This window comes from Cicer arietinum, chromosome 6 (genome assembly GCF_000331145.2).
Source record: "Cicer arietinum cultivar CDC Frontier isolate Library 1 chromosome 6, Cicar.CDCFrontier_v2.0, whole genome shotgun sequence".
Lineage (NCBI taxonomy): Eukaryota > Viridiplantae > Streptophyta > Magnoliopsida > Fabales > Fabaceae > Cicer > Cicer arietinum.
Window position 1 is genome coordinate 58,866,414 of NC_021165.2, and position 20,903 is coordinate 58,887,316.

The 20,903-nt window shown below is 27.2% G+C and overlaps 1 protein-coding gene across 1 annotated transcript; it reads left to right on the forward strand.

Annotated features, from left to right (window-relative positions):
* Positions 1 to 5,581: 5,581 nt before the first annotated feature.
* Positions 5,582 to 7,761, forward strand: LOC101511163 (uncharacterized GPI-anchored protein At4g28100). The gene is made up of 2 exons (XM_004507172.4): positions 5,582 to 6,616; positions 7,193 to 7,761. Exons 1-2 carry the CDS (start codon positions 5,984 to 5,986, stop codon positions 7,508 to 7,510), a joined length of 951 nt encoding a protein of 316 aa, XP_004507229.1. The 5' UTR covers positions 5,582 to 5,983; the 3' UTR covers positions 7,511 to 7,761.
* Positions 7,762 to 20,903: the final 13,142 nt, after the last annotated feature.

Consider the following 20,903-nt stretch of genomic DNA (forward strand, 5'->3'; position numbering starts at 1 on the left):
ATAATGTATTTTTTATATGTGTCAAAATGATTTGTACAAATAATTGTGACCAATCGATTATTTTTCTACATGCGTAGTTTGGCTTAGTCCAATAATTTGTTGGAATGATACACTTCTTCCATCACTAATATTTTGATGATTTCTGGTCGATATTGACCTTCTCTTATAAAAGATGTTATTTTCTCTACCATCTTTAATATTATAGCAATGATTTGGCATTGCTAGAACAAATTGAGTTTTGAAAATAAGAAATTCATTATGTGATTAAAGTTAATATTTTTATTATTGCTCGATCTATCTATTAAATTTAGCACAAGTTATGCTTCTTCCTCTATACAAGAGTTTGTTATCCTTAAGGCTTTTGTAGTTTTAGGTAAGCCTTCTTTGACTCCAAAATTCGTTTCTTGGATTCAACTTCCTTGAAATTAGATTAAATGCAATCTAAAACGTTATTTAGAGTTCAATTTAATCTTTGAAATTTTTCTATATATTTGTCTCGTCTTTAATCATATAATCCTTAACCAATTTTTTCCAATTTTTAATATTTTTAAACTTTTCTCTTTTTATATTTCCCAAGGGTCTTAGTCAGCTCAACATCAAATAGTGTGTACGCAATAGCCAATGTCACAACTTAGTGCTAAAAGCACACTCAAAAAAGAGATGATTTGTTGATTCTATCGCAACACCATACATATATAATTGCAATAGAAACGATAACATAAACTCAACTCCAATGATTTTCACTAGTAGGCCTTTTATTATGTAAAATCCTCTAAATCAAAAGAGACTTCGAACGAATGATATGACTAGTGCAAATGAGCCTAAACCATTTATATGTTAACATTGAGTTTTTGTTTGACAGAGATCTATCAGAAACACCAACAAATAAATGCTTATTGTGGGGTATATATTCACAAGATGAAAAGTAAATTTCACTACATGCGTGAAATTCAAAGGATAGAGTCATTCATTTATCAAAATTTATGCAAAGTTACCAAATGGAAGACAATTGTTAGGATTTTACAACCAAAAAATTATCAATTTCGAGTTTTTTAGAGAAGTAATTGCATCTTTGTGTTATTAGTTAGGAAGATAAGTGTACAATATAATTGATTATTGTGTATGTAATGGTTTGATTGGTTTTTAACTGATTAATTAAGATAATTATATAGTGATTATTGTGTATAGAGTTAGGAATGCTTATTCATAAATGACGTACTATATAAATGTGCAAGTCTTTGGAATTATTATTTTTTTACTACAATAAAAAACACGTTCGGATAGCCTCTAAAGCAACGACTTACAACCGTTGTTGTATTTAACTATTATAACCGTTCTTGTAGGCTATTTACAGCTATGGTTTTATATAGACATTGTCATTTAAAAAATGAACAAGAATAAACAACACTTCGAAACACTACGGTTACAAAACCGTTCTCTTAGCTTATAACAACAGTTTTTCCACAATAAATAACGGTTTTTTGGTGTTGGAATACACTAAAAATGTTGTAGTGTGCAACGAATTGATTTTTTTAAAAAAAATAAATCAAATTCTCATGCTTATAAATAGTGTTCTACATTATATGTTTTGTGGTTATCCATCATACTATCTATTAATCATTACGTTTCAAATTTTAAATCTTAGTAACTTCCTTCTCGCATAATCTTTCTATCATTTTGTTTTTCCTTTATAAAAAAATCAAACATTAACTCTTATGTTAAAATTGTAAAAATAAAAATTAATATTAAAATATTCTAAAGTAAACTTTGCCATTAATACATAAAAAAAACATGGAAAAAACATTTCTCACTAATACATAAAAATACATTGCCAAATATAAAAAACGGAATACATATTTGTCATCGGTAAATATAAAAAAAAACACACATGATAAATATATGTTATTGATACATAAGAAATACGAGACATATATTTGTCACTGATAAATATAAAAAAAATACGAGATAAATATTTATTATTAATAAACATAAAAAAAACACCGGACAACTATTTGTCCTTGATATATAAAAAAATACGAGACACATATTTTTCATTGATAAATATTTAATACATGACAAATATTTATTATTAATACATAAAAAACAACATAAAACATATATTTGTCACATATGTACATATAAAAACATGAGATAAATATTTATCACTGATAAATATATATATAAAAAAAAAAAGAATTACGGGACGCATATAGCTTATTGATACATAAAAACTAAAAGATACATATTTGTCACTGATAATATTTTTTTTAAAAAAAAGATGCAAATATTTACCACTAATAAACATAAAAAACACAAAGAAATATTTGTCATTGATACATAAAGTAATATGTGATACATAATTGTTACTGATAAATTAAAAAAAAAATACAAGATAAACACTTTTCACCGATAAATATAAAAAAAAAAGATAAATATTTATAACAAATAAATTTAAAAAATACATGACTAATATTTATCATGGATACATAAAAATAACACAAGACACATATTTGTCACGAATAAATATTAAAAAAATACGAGATAAATATTTATCACCGAAAAATATAAAAAATACAAGATAAATATTTATCACTGATAAATATAAAAGACATGGGACAAATTTATGCTATTAATACATCAAAAAAATATACATTAGACATATTTGTCACCGATAAATATAAAAAAAATACAGGATAAATATTTTTTATTGATACATAAAAACGAGAACAATTATAATACACTAATTATATATATAAAAAAATTATATATAAAATAATTGTTTGTCATAATTAATTAATTAATTAATTAATTAATTAAATGTATTATTTTTGTTCAATTGGCGCTACTCACTCAATACCAAATTGGTAGTATAACATTTTTTAACTTTACTTTATCTAGATACACAACATCTGTATCACAGAATAATTTATAAATATTGTGAATGTATTTTTTTTTTTCTTTACATCTCATAATATAGAGAAGAAAATAATTAATTTTGTTATTCATATTTTACAAAATAAATTCCTATCTGAAAATTAAATTTATTTTAAATTTAAGACACTTAATCTAAATATTTGGTTCGTGTTTTAAAAATAAATATAAAGTCGGTTGTGTGTATGACATACAATTTTTGTAAAATTTATTGATGTACTATGAGTTTATAATTTTATTAACAATCTCAACTTCAACTATTTATTCATTATTGATCAACTTTCTTTTTAAATTTAGGCTAAATAACACCCGTAGTCCCTTAACTTAATTTTAGTTAACGTTTTAGTACTTTATTATTATTATTATTTTTGATTTGGTCTTTTATTTTAATTTTGAGTGACAATTTGATCTTTTATGTTTTAAAATATCAATAATATTATCCTTTTTTGTGCAAAAATTCAAAAATTTCATCAAAAATTTTAAACAAAAAATCATAAAATTAATCATCATCCTCAATATAATACAAATTTCATCAAATTCATAACTTAAATCTTTAAATAAACTCATATTTTCATCTCTAACAACATTAAATAAAGAATGAAAATATTAGTTTATTTGAAGATTTGAGTTATGAATTTGATGAAATTTGTATTATATTGAAGAAAATAATTAATTTTATGAGTTTTGTTTGAAAATTTTGATGAATTTTTCGTAAAAAAAAAAATAACATTGTTAATATTTTAAAACATAAAAGATCAAATTATCACTTAAAAGTAAAATAACATACCAAGTCAAGAAGAAAAAAAAAATAATTAAAACGTTAATTGAAATTAAATTAGGAACTATGTATACTATTTAATTTAAAATTTAACTTAACATTTGTCTTTATTACATATTACATATTACATAATAAACAATTATATATGCTTCAACATTATATGATCATGTTTTGCCGTTATAAATATAACATTATAATTTATTTTAATACTTGTGTAAAACAGGTAACTGAACATAATATATTTTTTAATTATCACATTCAATCAACTATTTAAAATATTATATCATAATTATTTACATAATATTTAATCAATTATTTTATTCATGAGATATATTTCAAACTAAAAATTGAAATATTTGCGGATCCACGAATATCTTATTAGTTTGAGTTATGAACATGACATCGGCCAACAAGGTGTCCAATACTGCAACCCAAACACAAGCTGCCAAATTCTGAACAGCTTTTTCTTTCTCACATATCAAAACCTGCCCCATCCGTCGTCCTACTCTCCCTTTGTGCTTGTGCAGTTGTGCTTGTGCACCCCCAAAACGAATCTCTCTATTTCTCGTCCAGATCCTGTTGCTCTTTAGCTTTTACCAACTGCATCCACACTCTTTATTTTCTATTATTTAATTCTTCTTGAGGTTACTTTATTTCGTGAAATTGGAGCGTCAGCATACCGCATGAATCGAGAGAGATCACTGACCACACCCTCCTTTTCACATTTGGATTGCAACACATGAATCATTATCATTTCTAATCAAACAAATAATAGAATATGTTCACTTTTAAGTCTAATTATTATATGATTAAGATTATAAATATTAGTACTTGCTCTTTAGCTAATAATTATATTATCTATTTCAGAAAGATTATTTATCTTTTTTATTGTATTTGTTCAAATTTTTTAATCTATTAATTAAAATTTTTATTTAGAATTTTTACAATAAAATTTTTAGAAAAATAAATTAAAATAATGGTAATGTACAGATAATTCTAAAACACACCACATCAATCTTGAAATTAAAATTTTGAAAAATTTAAGTGATATAAATATTATAATAAACAAAATTTAAGGCCATTTATTAGACATCTAAAAGTAAAAATATTACGTAAAAAATATATTAAAAATTATATATTCAACTTTTGAAAATTTAAATTATATTTTTTTAATATAAAGTTTTTATTTTTTATATTCTTAACAAATGCTCTTAAAATAATTAATAATATGATTCAAAAAATATCAAAATAACTTTAATTTGTTGACAATGTAATTTATTTTACTATTGAATCAATCACAAATCATGCATTTTTTATCATTAAAAATAGTAATATTAATTCAAAATAATAATTATTGATAAACTTAACTTTAATAGTAATATTTTATTTTTATAATTCAATTAACATGGTCTTTTATTAAGGATGGAGGTAGATACAAGCACTCCTAAACTATGTGTATGCTTGATTTTACTATGATAAAAATTAAATTTAAATAAATTAATTTTAAAAGAGTTAAATATAAGATAATTTATATTTAAATATTTTTAGATAAAGTGAACAAATTTTAATATAATAAAACTAAAAATTTCTAACTTCAATGTAGAATAAATTTTAGTAAAAAAACTAATTCTCTTCCAAAACAATCAACCATATCAAAATTAATTTTAATTCTTTCAAATTTATTCTAAATGCTACAAAGGTGGAAACAAAGATACACTATATCTTTATGTATGCAAGAACACAAATAAGTGAGATGAGTTAAGAAACAAGTAACACAATGAGCTAAGAAACAAGTAACACAAGCACAAGAAAAAGAAGAAGAAAAAAAATCCCATTTACCAATACAGCCCCTAAGTTGATTTAAGTACCTCACCCTATCTTATCCCATGTCTTAGCATGAGAAGTTACTGTTTTAGCAATGCTTATGCTTAGTATTTTAGGTACAATTTTGCTTAGTTTTTCCACCAAAAACAAAAGAAAAACAATGTTGTAGTCAAATCATGGGTCTACCTACTTATCTAAGAGAAAAATTAGAAGCAGAAACTCTACCCTCTCTCTCTTCTTCAGCTTTTTTCAGTATATCACTCTGGAATCTCTCTTTCTAAAATTTCCAACAAAACCCCAAATCACTTTCTCTGATAAACAAAAGGCTCTTTTTTTTCAACCCATCGCCATCACATTCTTCACCACCCAAATAATTTCATCTCTTTTTCTTTCCCTTACACTTACACAAACCCCACTTTAACTTTTTCTTATTTTCTCCACAAAAACAAAATGCAATCATTCACTTCCATTCTCGCGTGCTTTATCTTCTTCTCCTCACTACTTCTACTTCCACCTTTTTCTCTCGCCGGTTTATTTTCCCAACCGGTAACCGACCGAAACCCACCGGCCGAGTATCCTTCCTCCAACACAGTCCCCGCATTTCCGGTTCAAACCCAAGCTCAAATCTGCCGGCTCGACTTATCCAACGAACTATTCGGCGGCGTTAACGCCGCATGCGGAAAAGACCTAGACCGAAGCCGATGCTGTCCGGTTCTCGCGGCTTGGCTTTTCGCCGCTCACGCTCGAGCGGCACTTCAACTTTCTCCAAACGCTTCGACGCCGACGTCGAACGGTGAACTTCCGATGAGACCTGATGACTCGCAGAAGTGTGTTAACTCGTTGCAGGAATCGCTTCTGATCCGTAATGTTCGAATCCCTCAACCTAATGCAACGTGTGACGCGATTCTTTGCTTCTGTGGAATTAGGCTTCATCAAATAAGTTCGTTATCGTGCCCTGCCGCGTTTAACGTTTCTGGTAATCGTAAATACGCTGCTCCAACTGCTGCTGTTCGTAACTTGGAAAATAACTGTCGTAATGCTTCTTATGCTGGTTGCACCAAATGCCTTTCTGCCCTACAAAAGGTTCTATACTTATTTTTGTTTTCTTATTCTAACTTTTATGTGTTATGTCAAAACTATTTGAAAATAGTTATTTGAGAGTAAAATTTGAAATTAAGTAGTTTTAATGAAGAATAAATTGGAAGATAACAAGTTTTTTCAAAGTACTTATTAAAAACTTAAATATATAGAAATAAAATTTTAAAATAAATATTGCAAAATTGGAAGTTTTCACACAAAATTTAATTTTTGTTTGCTTAGGAGTATTAGTATATAACCAATTATTTTTAGGTTGACATGCCAAAATGACTTTCCATGTGCATTTACCAATAATTACAACCTTTTTCCTTAATTTTTTAATATTTAATTCATGATTGTGAAAAGTGAGTAATATTTTATGAGATTAAGGGTTACCGTTTTACCCATCACATTTGACAACCTATCAAATATAAAACTAAAAAAACAAAATTATATATAATTGATTGTTGGTATAAAATAATTGTCTATTTACATGATATTTCTTTTAATATCTTATTTTCATTTTTTCTTAATATTTTGGTACTGTTGAATAACGTGACATGGTTTAAATTATTAATACAGGTGAAGAGTTACAAGAACGAGACGAAGAAGGGAGGGAGTGAGAGGCTGAAGAAGATGTTTAACATAGACTGTGAACTAATGGGTCTAACATGGTTACTAGCAAAGAACAAAACGACATACATACCTACCGTTTCAGCTGTTCTTCGTGCAATGTTGTACAGTGCTCATCCACATGAATCTAAATGTAGTCCTGATCAAGAGAACATGCCATTAGCCGTTGATTCACTTCAATTTGATAGTGGTCATGCTTCATCTTGGCCGTCCAAATTATGGGTTACTATTTTACCTTTAATCATGATGTTTTGTTGTTTTGTTTAAAAAAGGATGTAACTGTTGAGTTGAAATTTTTTTTGCTTCTCAATGTAATCCTCTCCTTCTCTCTCTTTTTTTGTCCTTTTTTTTTCTCGGGTGGGTTCGTCCTTTTGGCCTGATTCTTGGATGTTTCTGTCACGTGAAGAAGTTGAGCTAGTGGACAAAATCAGCAATGGAGGATTTTTTTGTAACAAGAGGTTTTATATTTTGGCTCTGTAAATTACATATCATGTGAATTCATGTCTGTTTCTTGCTCATATTTTTTTATTTATTTATATTTTCGAATCATTAATTTATTTAATTTAATTATTATTGTCTTTAGGTTTTCAAATATTAAGACAAGTGAGCAGTGGTTCAAATATTTAAATTAATATTGTCATTTTTAGTCAATTTTCATGAGCATCATTGGATGTTAGCTTTTTTTGGTACAAATCATTGGATGTTAGCTCTCTTGGCCTGTTTAGCTCGAATTAACTAATTAACTAATGCACACTGGTTTTCATGAAATGGATTTGTCCTCAGATATGATATGAATTGGTATTGGTAGGAGTATGACAATTTATATTTTATTTTGAATTTACTTTTTCTTTAAACGTAGGTTATTTTCTAATATTTCTTCCTCTTCGAAAATGAAAATAAATTTCATGAATTCTTAATTGTAAATTTATTCTTCGATTTTTTTAAAATTTTTTAAAGATTTAAAATTTGAACTCTAAGACATATTTCATAATCACATTTTGAACTATAATTCTATTTTGCATTTTGTTGCTAAATCTGAAGTACTATGGAAAAAAATACACAATAATGAAATTCTTTAGAAAAATATATCACTTATATTTTGCATTTCATAATCACATTGTATTCAAACTGAAGTTACAAATCATAACTTCAAATTAAAATTAATTTTGGAGTCACAATTAATTTTCCTCAACCCACCATGAGTGTTCTAAATGTGGAACCAAACATAAATAAAAATGCATATTATAACAATGGTTAGCAATTGTATCAGCTGCAATAGCGACAATGTTGAAACCCTCAACGAGGAGCAGCTACCAATGTATGAGTATGTTGGTCGACTTACTTAAAATAAACAAATGTGTAAATTAACAATTTGGACAGAATATACTAATTTAATTAACAGTTTCGATGCAGGTGCAAATTGCAATACTAATTGGAGTTAGAGTCTTGAAATTGACAAAACAAAAATAAAAATAACTTGCTACTACAAACTCACTCACGGGCACAATTGCGGTTTTGCAAGTTTAAACGAGAATATTGTGCGTGAATAATTGAATGTCTGTCATTTTTGTTTTAATCTAGTGGAAACATACTTTCTCCAATGTTGATTATAATAAAACTAAGACAAAATTGCTCTGAGTCCTTTTAACTTATTTTAATGTCCTAGATTAATCTTTATTTTTTATTTTTTTGAAGTTGGTTTACAGTTATGAAATTTTATGTGGAGATTTTTTATTTATTTCTAATACAGTACGCATTTTTATACACGCTTGTGATACAATGTTGTTTTATATTACTTTTTTTCTTTTATTTCGGGTTACATCAGCACATATAAGTGATATATTTTTCTAAAGAATTTGAATACAATGTCAATTTTTGATCAAATAACACCGCATATGATATCTCCATAAACATACTTATGTATCACTGTGTAGATTTATCTTTTTTAAATCGATTAGTCCGTTTTACTTAAGGACAGACAATTCAATAAATATATTGTTTTTTAGGGCATTGTTTGAACCGACTTAAAAGAATTTTAAGTTAATTGATTCACAATACTCAACTTAAATATAATAAATTAAGTTCATTAAATCATTTTTTAACGATATTGTTAAGTATATTCTTTTAAATAACGGACTTAATAGATAACTAGATTATGTCCGCGCGTTGCGCGGATATTAATTAATTAATTTTATAAGTTTTATAAATAATATTTTATGTATTATAAATATAGTTATCTTATAATATTACTTTATTGATTTGTAATAATTGAGTATGATTAAGAAAATTAAAATGGAGAAAAATCATGTTTATCACAATTATCTAATTTAATTTTTAAAATATTTTGTAAAATTCGCATGATAAATTATTATATAGGATAATTGTTTGTCTCCTTGTACTTTGATTGTCAATTTATTTTTCAACATATAATGGTACTTGTATTTATTTGATGAAATAAAGTGTAAAATACAAACCCAAAAATAAGATGTAAAAGGTTAAAAATATGATTGACTATTTAATATTTTTTATTTTAAAGAATGTCAATGTTGAATTATATTAAAGTAAAGTATTTATAGCTTACTCATATGGTAGATATTGAAATTTTGAGGTATAAAAGTATATATGAATATGAATGTCCTTGAAGGTATATAGATTTTCATTATATATGCATTAATTTAGTTTCAATGTATTTAAATATATTGAGAAATAAATTGAAAGTAATTGATTGACATAAATTGAAATTAAATAGATTGATAACGTAAAATATTAAATGCATTATAATGTTACTCATATAATTGATTGACATAAATTAAAAGTAATTATAAATGCATTATAATGTTATAAAAAATTTTATAAAAAATGCATAATAAGGTGACAATAAAATAGATTTGGGGTTTGTTTAATGTATTAAATTTGATAATAATGTAGTAAAATTTCATGATTTCGAAGAGTTACTGCGGAAGGACGTTGTCACTTTCTTTGGAGATATATCTGATTTATACTGATTTATACTGATTTATTATCGTTACCATGTTGAGATAATACAAATAATTTGATAAAGAAAATTTATAACAATATTTATGAGTGATTTAGTGGTATTTTTCTATTGAATTTAATGAGTAATTGAACTTTCAACGTATAAAATCATTTCTCACCATAAGTGGAATAATATAATTGTTCAAGGAAGGAGGATTGATACTGTAATATATTACTAAATGTAATTGATAAGTGTAATTGGTAGTGTAAAATATTACTCACAATATAAAAAAATACATTATAAAAATATTATAGAAAAATATAATGAGTAATTGAATTGTTAACGAATGAAATCATTGGAGTAATCGTGTATGAACGTTTTTGAAGAGTTACCGCAGAAACGTCAAAAAATATGATTTCAAATCGAGACTCGGCGAGACGGTCACCACTTTCTTTGGACCGAGCTGGTCTTGACTGATTTATACCGATTTATTACCGTTACCATATGAGATAATTGTCATATTGAGATAATACAGAGAATTAAATAAATAACATTTATAACGATATTTATGAGTAATTAGGTGGTTTTTTTCCATCGAATTTAATGAGTAATTGAATTTTCAATGTATGAAATCATTGTTGTCCCCTAAGTGAAATAATTATGCATGAAACTTATAAGTGTAATGATAGGGTAAAATATTACTTATAATAAAAAAGTGTATTATAGAAATATTATAGAAAAATGTAATGAGAATTGAATTAGTAATTGAATTTCAAGGTACGAAATTATTGAATAATTGAGTATGAACGTGAAATGAAGATTGATAATGTAAAATATTACTCATATAATTGATTGACATAAATTGAAAGTAATGAAAAATGACTAATAATATTATAAAATAATTTATAAAAAAAATGCATACAATTTGATAATAATCGGTCAGATTTCACAATTTCGAAAAGTTACCGCGGAGGGACGTAATTGTGTATGAAGGTGAAAGGAGAATTGATACTTTAATATATTACTAAATATAATTGATAGTGTAAAGTATTACTCACAATACAAAAAATGCATTACAAAAATATTATAGAAAAATGTAATGAGTAATTGAATTGTCAACGAATGAAATCATTGGAATAATTGTGTATGAACGTTTTCGAAGAGTTACCGCAGAGACGTCGAAAAAGATGACTTCAAATCGAGACTCGGCAAGACGGTCACCACTTTCTTTGGACCGAGCTGATCTTGACTGATTTATACAGATTTATTACCGTTACCATATTGAGATAATATAAAAAAATTAGATAAATAGCATTTATGACGACATTTATGAGTGATTAGGTGGTTTTTTCCCATTGAATTTAATGAGTAATTAAAATTTCAATGTATGAAATCATTATTGTCCCCTAAGTGAAATAATTATGGATGAAAGCAAGATTGATACTCATAAGTTTAATGATAGGATAAAATATTGCTTATAATAAAAAAAAATGCATTATAGAAATATTATAGAAAAATGTAATGAGAATTGAATTAGTATTTGAATTTTCAAGGTATTAATTAATTGAACAATTGTGTATGAAGTGAAATGAAGATTGATAACGTAAAATATTACTCATATAATTGATTGATATAAATTGAAAGTAATGAAAAATGACTAATAATATTATAAAATAATTTATAAAAAAAAATGCATACAATTTGATAATAATCGGTCAGATTTCACGATTTCGAAAAGTTAACGCCGATAGACGTAATTGTGTATGAAGTTGAAAGGAGGATTGGTAACGTAAAATATTACTCATATAATTGATTTGACATAAATTGAAAGTAATAAGAAATGCATAATAATGTTATAAAAAAATTTATAAAAAAAAACGCATAATAAGATGACAACAAAATAGATTTGGAGGTTTGTTTAATGTATACAATTTGATAATAATCTAGGTAAGTGTTAGTACAGAAGTACGCCTAACAGGGGGGGGGGTGAATTAGGTATTAGTAAATTTTCTTGTTATTAGTGATATAGTAGTTGAATTTTCTGAGTTGATATAATGTTTACTAATAGTAAGGTCTAGTAAATAAATCAACTCAAAGATTTATCATGGTTCCCCTTATAACCAAGGGTACGTCCAGTCCTCTTGCACACCACAAGAGATTGATCCACTAATTGTCAGAAAATGTACAACTCCCACCGTGAGATTTTTGCTACAAACTTCTAACAACACTCCTAAGATAGCACACCACTATCTTAGATTAAGCTACTTTTTAAGAAATTATTACTTTCTTTTACAAGTGATACAATATGATTTGAATAAGAATAAGGAGAGGTATATTGATAAACAATCCAATAACAATTCAAGTACTTGAGAACCTTTTTGAATGATATGAAAATGAAATGCAAGTACTTTGTAAAAATCAGAATTTTGTTCAAAATTGTTCAGTGTATTGATTCAATGATTGTGTATTTTTGATATGAAGTTATGGGGTATTTATACTCCATAAACATCTCTTCAGATTCGTGGCCATTGATCCAAGAGGTTTAATGAAAGAATACAATGCTTTGGAGCCATTCCAGATCTGAAAAACTATATTGCTTCCAGTTGTATTCGAATACACCTCTTTGTAACGTTCAAAAATATTCAAAAATTACACTTTGTATTCGAATACACATGTGTGTAGTCGAATACAGATTAGCGAAAATTTGCCACTGACTTACTTTGTATTCGACTACAGATGGTTGTAGTCGAATACAGATATAAGGATTTTGACCACTGATTTGCAGTGTATTCGACTACACATAGTCGTAGTCGAATACAACTTTGAGACTTTTGCTTCTGACTTGCTTTGTATTCAAATACAAGATGTTGTATTCGAATACACTTATGCATTTTGTCAAAAATATGATTTTTAAGACTTTGTTAATGTTGTTTTGACTTTTGAAAATACTTTAAATGCATATGTAAATATGACTTGTTCTCATGTAATTGAAATATTGGTTTACCTTTACATGTTAACATTTAATGTTTGGATTTGAAGCTTATTAATGAAGATATTTGATCTTTTTTTTTGATCTTGTTGCTTTGACCATAATGGTTGATCTTTGTCATCATCAAGAACTTGTAGTTTACATTCTCCCCCTTTTTGATTATGACAAAATGTTGTTGTTGTGGATTGAATCATTGCTCCCCCGTAATGTATGCGTACTCCCCCGTTGTATGTGATTAATTAACAAATTGTTTGAGGACCTACAAGATGTTTAAGGCAACAACAATACCAAATTTTCTCCCCCTTTTGACATGATCAAAAAGAAGGAAAAATATAGAGACATACATATGCAAGAATATACACACAAGTAAAGCATAACGAAGGATGGAAGGGAAGTTCAATTAAGTACAGCAAATTTGGTCAAGATGTGTTTAACAAAGTTCAACTTAGTACATAAAGCATATCATAAGACAAACTACAAATTAAGACATGAAACAAACTACAAGGCATAATAGAATCCTATTGACGATCAAAAGCCGTTGGAATGTGAAAATGATCAGGTTTGTCAGATAAACTACTAATGTCTTGAGATAACTTGTCATGATTACGAGCAATAGTAGTTTCAATGTTCTGAAAACGAGTGTTGACAGAAGTGGTCAGATTATCGAATTGAGTTTGGAAGAAGGTTTGGAAAGAATCAAGGCGAGCCATGAGCATTTGATTGGAGATATATTCATCATCAGAGGCTGTATCCTCGTCATCTTCATCAGCCTGGGCAGCAACATTTGAGGGTCCAACAGTGTCTTCGGGAGCAGCATCAGATGGTTGATCATAATCACTTTAATGCACAAAAGAGTTAAGTTGCTCATTCCGTACTATCCACATGCTAGGCAGGACGCCCAAATCCAACATATTTTCTTTTGTGGGTGTATACATGACTTCATCAGAGAAGTCCACCACAAAGTGTTATAAAATCCGGGACACTTCGTTCGCATATGGTAAGCCAATTGCTTCTCGGGATCCAAACATGACAGATTTCACAAAATATGCCCAATTCAGTTGACAACCTTCATATATGAAATTCATAATTTGTAATTCAAACTCCGAAATTTGGGAGTAATTTCCAGCCTTCGGAACCAGAATGTAGCTAAGGAAATAGTGCAACTGGCGATTATCAACGGTAAGATATCCCACTCCATACTGTTGCTGGGCATATTTGGAACCAGCCTGAGTTTGCTTTTGTTCCATTATGCGTCTGTCAAACCGACATAGGGCAACATATGCATCATACTTAGAGATATCAGCCCATTCACACAAGTTGTTGGGACAAAACTTTTGACCGTTAAAGGGAATGTTCAGAATTTCGCCTATAGTTTTGGTATTTAACTGAATGGTTTTACCCTTAACTCGAGATACCAACATTTTTCCATCTTGGATGAGATTGCAATAAAAAACCCTAACTAAGTCAGGATAGACAGGACCTTTGTAGCCTATAAACTCTTCAACATGTTGTGCCTTGAGTAACTCAGGAAAGTTAAAGGCAGAGAAAGAGTTTAAAGTACCATATTTTGGAATGATAAGTCGCTTGTCAGAGTAGAATGTGTGAAAATGATCAATTTCTTCCGGTGTGTAGAAGCCGGGATAAATCCGTGATGTTGGGATTCCTTGTTCATTTTCTTGAAGGACCCACTGCTGCATGCTTGGTTCTTGGTCCTCGTTTGCGAGCATCCATGGTGAGAAAGGAGGTTTTGGTGAAAAATGGGTTTGAGAGAATGTGAGAAATATGATGATAAATGCCAAGAAAGAAGTAAGGATTGATGTAGTATGCAAGGTTGGGTGAATGGGTAACTGAGTGAAAGGAGGATGGAGGAGATTTTGGGAGAGGAGAGGAGAAGCTACAACTGTGTATTCGAATATCAAATGTAAAATAACCCTAAAATGTGAAACAACTTTTATATCTGGGCAAAAACGCGAATGTGTATTCGACTACACCTAGTTGTATTCGAATACACATTGTTATGGGAACGTGTATTCGACTACACATTAGTTGTATTCGAATACAAGAATTTCTGAAAAAGTATGTATTCGAATACATACATTTGTATTCGACTACATATGCAAATTTTTGCTTAAAAACTAAAATTTTTATGGAAATCTCAACATGCAATGCACAACTTCATATATCAAGAACCAATAATCATCAAGGAATTTTATTTTTAACAACTTTAAGATGTAATGCACAAATTTAAGAGAGATGACAGATTATGTGTATTATGCAATTTCATAGATCGTTTTCACTTAAAATTTCAAGTTCTCTTCGGATCTTATTTAATGAGTCCTTAGGTAAATGTTTTGTAAAGATATCAGCCAATTGATTGTGTGTATCAACAAATGTTACCTTACATAAATTGAAAGTAATAAGAAATGCATAATAATGTTGTAAAAAAATTTATAAAAAAAAAAAGCATAATAAGATGACAACAAAATAGATTTGGAGGTTTGTTTTATGTATACAATTTGATAATAATCTAGGTAAGATTTCACAATTTCGAAGAGTTACCGCGGAGAGACGTCGAAGAAGATGATTTCAAATTATGAATCGGCGAGACGACCGATGTTGAAAAAGCAGAAACAGACCGCGGTTCTACGGTTCCAAATATCTTTCATGACCTTCTTTCCATCAAATTACTATTATAATTGAAACAACAAATTAAGGCAATTAGGATTTATGAGTGAATGATCATCATTTGAACTCTTCCAAAAGCTACTGTTCTGATAGCAGTAGATGGATCGGCTCCATCGAGGCCCTGGTTTGGCCAAGAATGCAACCAACTTGAGTCCACTCCTGCACCCCTAGATAAGAAAAAGTAAAATCAACAAAAATAAAATAAAATAATGCATCAATATATAAAAAATAATAAATCTACATACTAAACCAGTTTCTAAACTTTCTTCAGATTTTTTTTCCTTTATTCATCATCCATAATAAAACATGAAAAAATTTCTAGTAAACTCAAAGACAAAACTACACCAATTTCTGAACTTGATTCTACCTTGGATTCATAATTATCCTTCTCACCTTCTTAGTATCAACAATCATCGGTCCTAAACCCATCCTTCAATTACAAATCGACAATTTTGAAGAGCTCGCGGAGCTCACCTTCTCAGCATCAACAATCGCCGATCCTAACCCTATCCTTTAATTGAGATTATTCAAAAGAGTTAGGAATTGGAATTTTCATGTGTATAGATTTTTAAAGACCGAAGGCAATGTTTCTAAGATTCATTGCGCGATTTTGCATGCTCTTCTCCCAAATTCAGGTTGGTATGGGGAGAGAAGGGGAGGAGGATTGGGAGCAGAAGCAGAAGATGATTAAAACATTAGAATACATAAAAAGAAATTGTGAAGGAAAAGGAGAAGCAGAAGATAGATTAAAAAAATTAGAATGGAGAAAATGAAATTATGGAAAGAAGACAAAATAAAATTAGGAATTTAGAAATTGAGTAGAGCAAACTCTAAAGACGTACACATCAGCTTTTTGGCTGATGTGGAAAATATTTGCATATATGGAGGAAATTTGACGAGGTGGCAGCGGAGTCTGTTTTAAATATATATAATAGATATTTTACAGCTGTTCGCACCACTAAGAGATTTAATATAATAATTTGTTAATTCATATGTACTCATAATTGAGTTAAAATAATTATTTTTTTTTTTTTATGAGTTTCTCATTTTGTTTTTCTCCTCCCTGCATACTATATTTTGCATTGGATTTCAAATTATAATTTTTACTTGCAACCAAAATTTTGTATAATCATCTAATAACCAAAATATATACATAAAACCAGAAATTCATACAAAATAATTCATTAACAAAGTTATATATATTATAATGTAGTGTAACAATATTCAATATATATATATATATATATAATCAATATTTTATTAATTACTAAATAAATATATATATATATATATATATATTGTCATTTTCTTCAGTTAGTTCCAAAATAAAATTTACACAATGTTTTTGAACTTTTTTAAGTTAATCCGGGTGAAATGATCTCAAATCGTTGAACAAATATTGAAAATGATTAGAATATCATATGAACATAGAAAAAAAAAAAATCAACAAGTCCAAGAATCAACAATATCAGTTGTTACAATTTTCAAAATATATATCATGACATAAAATTGATTAGAATATCTAAAATTGAATATCACAACAAAAATCTTATATGCATACAATTGTAATAATATTATAAATGAAGGTCTACATTTATAAACAACTTACTATAGGAAAACTCCATCTTAGCTTCTGTTTAATTCTTAAACCTTGCAACTTATAATAACCTTCAGTTTAATTCTACATATAGAAAAATATTTATTAAAATTGTGTTATAAAAAGTATCACAAAATTTATGAATAATAAATATTTTAAATTCATACAAATCAACAAGATGACATATTTTTTAATTTGGCTTCATTTCCATTGAACTTTCCATTAAACTTCTTATGATTAATAATAAACAATTGTCATTGACGACTACATATACAACAATAAACAATTAAATATATATTATATTCAGTTCTCTCTATTATAAGCGATTAACTATAATGGACAAATACTTACTCTATGAGATAAGGTGCTAGATAATAAATTTTTTTCCTCGTACAACTTATTTTGAATGTGGGCTAAGATATGAAACATAATTTTCATTGTAAATGAAATTCATAATTTGACAAAATTTACAAATAAAAATACATACATTAGACAAACTTGTAAAATGGTGATGCATAACTCTTCTTTACCCCTGCACAACTCAATAATATCTTTCAATGAAAGGAAAAAAAACTAGTTCCAACTTCAAGTCTAAAGACTTTGACATATTCATTGTCATTATCATCAATTGTTCAACATAGTTTCATTGAAAGTTTTGTCTTTTGGGTGGAATATTATATTTCTTTGATACCTCAACATCCTAAACCATTAAAATCATAGATTAGTCAACATATTTAAAAGAACTCAAGTGTAAATAGATAAAGACACATGTAATGAATATCTTATTGGAAAAAAGTCAAAAAAGTCTTTTTGGTCATTGAATAAATTTTTTGGGGGATTGACCAACAATTATCACTTCATCAGTGGGCATATGTACTTAAGCATTTACATCTACCACCTTGGTAACCTTGAACCTCACCATATCATTATTTAGAAGTTGATTATGCATAGTGAATCCCAACTTGTACACATCAATGTATACCACAATATGAGTATGCCTATCAATATACAATTGACAATGTATTGGGATATCATCTTCATCTACTATAGGTAGCACACTAGAACAACTACCTTGTGTAAATAAGAAATTAGAATTATATATTTACTTACAATTTTTTCAATAATAAGACGTGTTTCTTCTTATGTGTACTCTCTTGATGGTTTTTGTCGGCCTCTCTTCCACCCCTTATGGCGTGATGATGGAGATGGAGGTTGAACTTCTGAATCTCCAGCTGATTCTTGCCTTTGTTTTATTTGTCTTACATTATCCTCTTGTCTATCAATGCATATCCCCAACGAGACAATCTACGAGGGTAGTTATTAAAACATTGAATTATTTACGCATTATTTCTTTTCTCATATTGTAAATAAAACACCAATTAAAGATAATACTATAAAAATTTGATCGAGAAAATATATCACAAATGAAACTAACCTGAAAGGAATGATCCTCTCGAGTCTTAATAAACGCATGTCATATTTCGTCTTCAATAAAAGGGTATATATCAACAAGAGATTTGTAATTTAGGTCCTCATTATTTAAATATCTCATTGTTAATGTAACTCTAAATTTCCTCCAACGCTCATCCATATATTGATAACATTTCTTTTTAATAAATTCATTATTAGAAATATATCATAATTTCCTACATTACATAACAAATAAAGAGTTAGTGTATAACAATACTATAGTTAAGTACAATAGTAACAAAGAAAATAAAAATTACATCAATTGCTTTCATCACAATTGGAATTATAATATTTCACTTTATAGCGTGATAACCCACACCTAGGACATTCATTCAAATTTTCAAACTCATTTCGGTACAATATGCAATCACTAAGACATGCATGTATTTTCTTATAATGATACTCATTAGACACAATACATTATTTGCCTCATAATAATGGTTTGACAATGTGTTACCTTTAGGAAACATTTCTTTCAACAACTTAAGCAGTTCAGTGAAACTTTTATTTGTCCATCCATTTTTCGCTTTCAAGTTGAACAATCTCAGCACTATAGACAATCGTGTGAAGTAAGTGCACCCTTAATACAAAACTTCTTCTTTGTAATGGAAAAAACTATCATATACATGTGCATGTTGAAAATACTCTTGTCTAATATCACGAATCATGTCCTCAAGCCGATTGTCCATATCTTCAGAAACTTCTTCTCTCTCCAATACACTTCCTTAAAATGTAGCAGGATTCCATTTAAATATTTAATACAAGGACAATAAAAATTTCCTTCATTTTTAGAATATTTTTTCAGAATACATATATAGTAAACTTTTGTTCATTACATTTTTTAATATATTCATATATATATATATATATATATATATATATATATATTATAATTGGAAGTACATTTTTTTTAATAATTTTTCATATATTCGTATTTTTTATAGTTATGTTGATATGTACTAAAAATAAATTTTATTAAAAAATAACTTAATTTTATGCAATACTTAATTTTTCATTTATTTTTTAACATTCAAATTATCATTATAATAAGGAAAATTAAAATAAAAAATAGCATTCAATAATAAATATATAATTTAATTGATGAAAGCTTAGTGTTAATATATTTTTTCAAAATACATATATAGTAAACTTTTTGTTCATTATATTTTTTAATATATTCATATATATTATAATTGGAAGTAACTTTTTTAATAATTTTTCATATATTCGTATTTTATGATTATTTTTAATAAATTTGTGTATTTTCTGTTAATGAGAATACATATATTTATTTTATAAAATGTTACTAAAAAAATTGAAAGTAATTATAAATGGATTGACACTACCGAGTAATTGAATTTTAAACGTATAAAATTATTACTCACCATAAGTGGAATAATATAATTGTTCATAAAGGAGGATTAGATAAAGAGCTTTTATGACGATATTTGTGAGTGATTAGATAAACATATTAATTGCTTCTCTTATAAGTTTTATAAGAAATATTTTATGTATTATAAATATAGTTATCTTATAATATTACTTTATTGATTTGTAATAATTGAATATGATTAGGAAAATTAAAATAAAAGAAAATCATGTTTATCACAATCATCTAATGTAATTTTTATAATATTTTGTAAAATTCGTATGATAACTTATTATATAGGATACTTGTTTGACTCATTGTACTTTGATTGTCAATTTATTTTTCAACATATAATGGTACTTGTATTTATTTGATGAAATAAATGTAAAATACAAACCCAAAAATAAGATATAAAATTTAAAATTATAATGGGCTATTTAATATTTTTTATTTTAAAAAAATATTAATGTTAAATTATATTGTAGCGTAGTCTAAATATATTTGTTTTATTAGTATGATGTTTTAATTGTGAGCATGAGAAGTTGTTGTAAAAAAAAATTATTGAATATATTT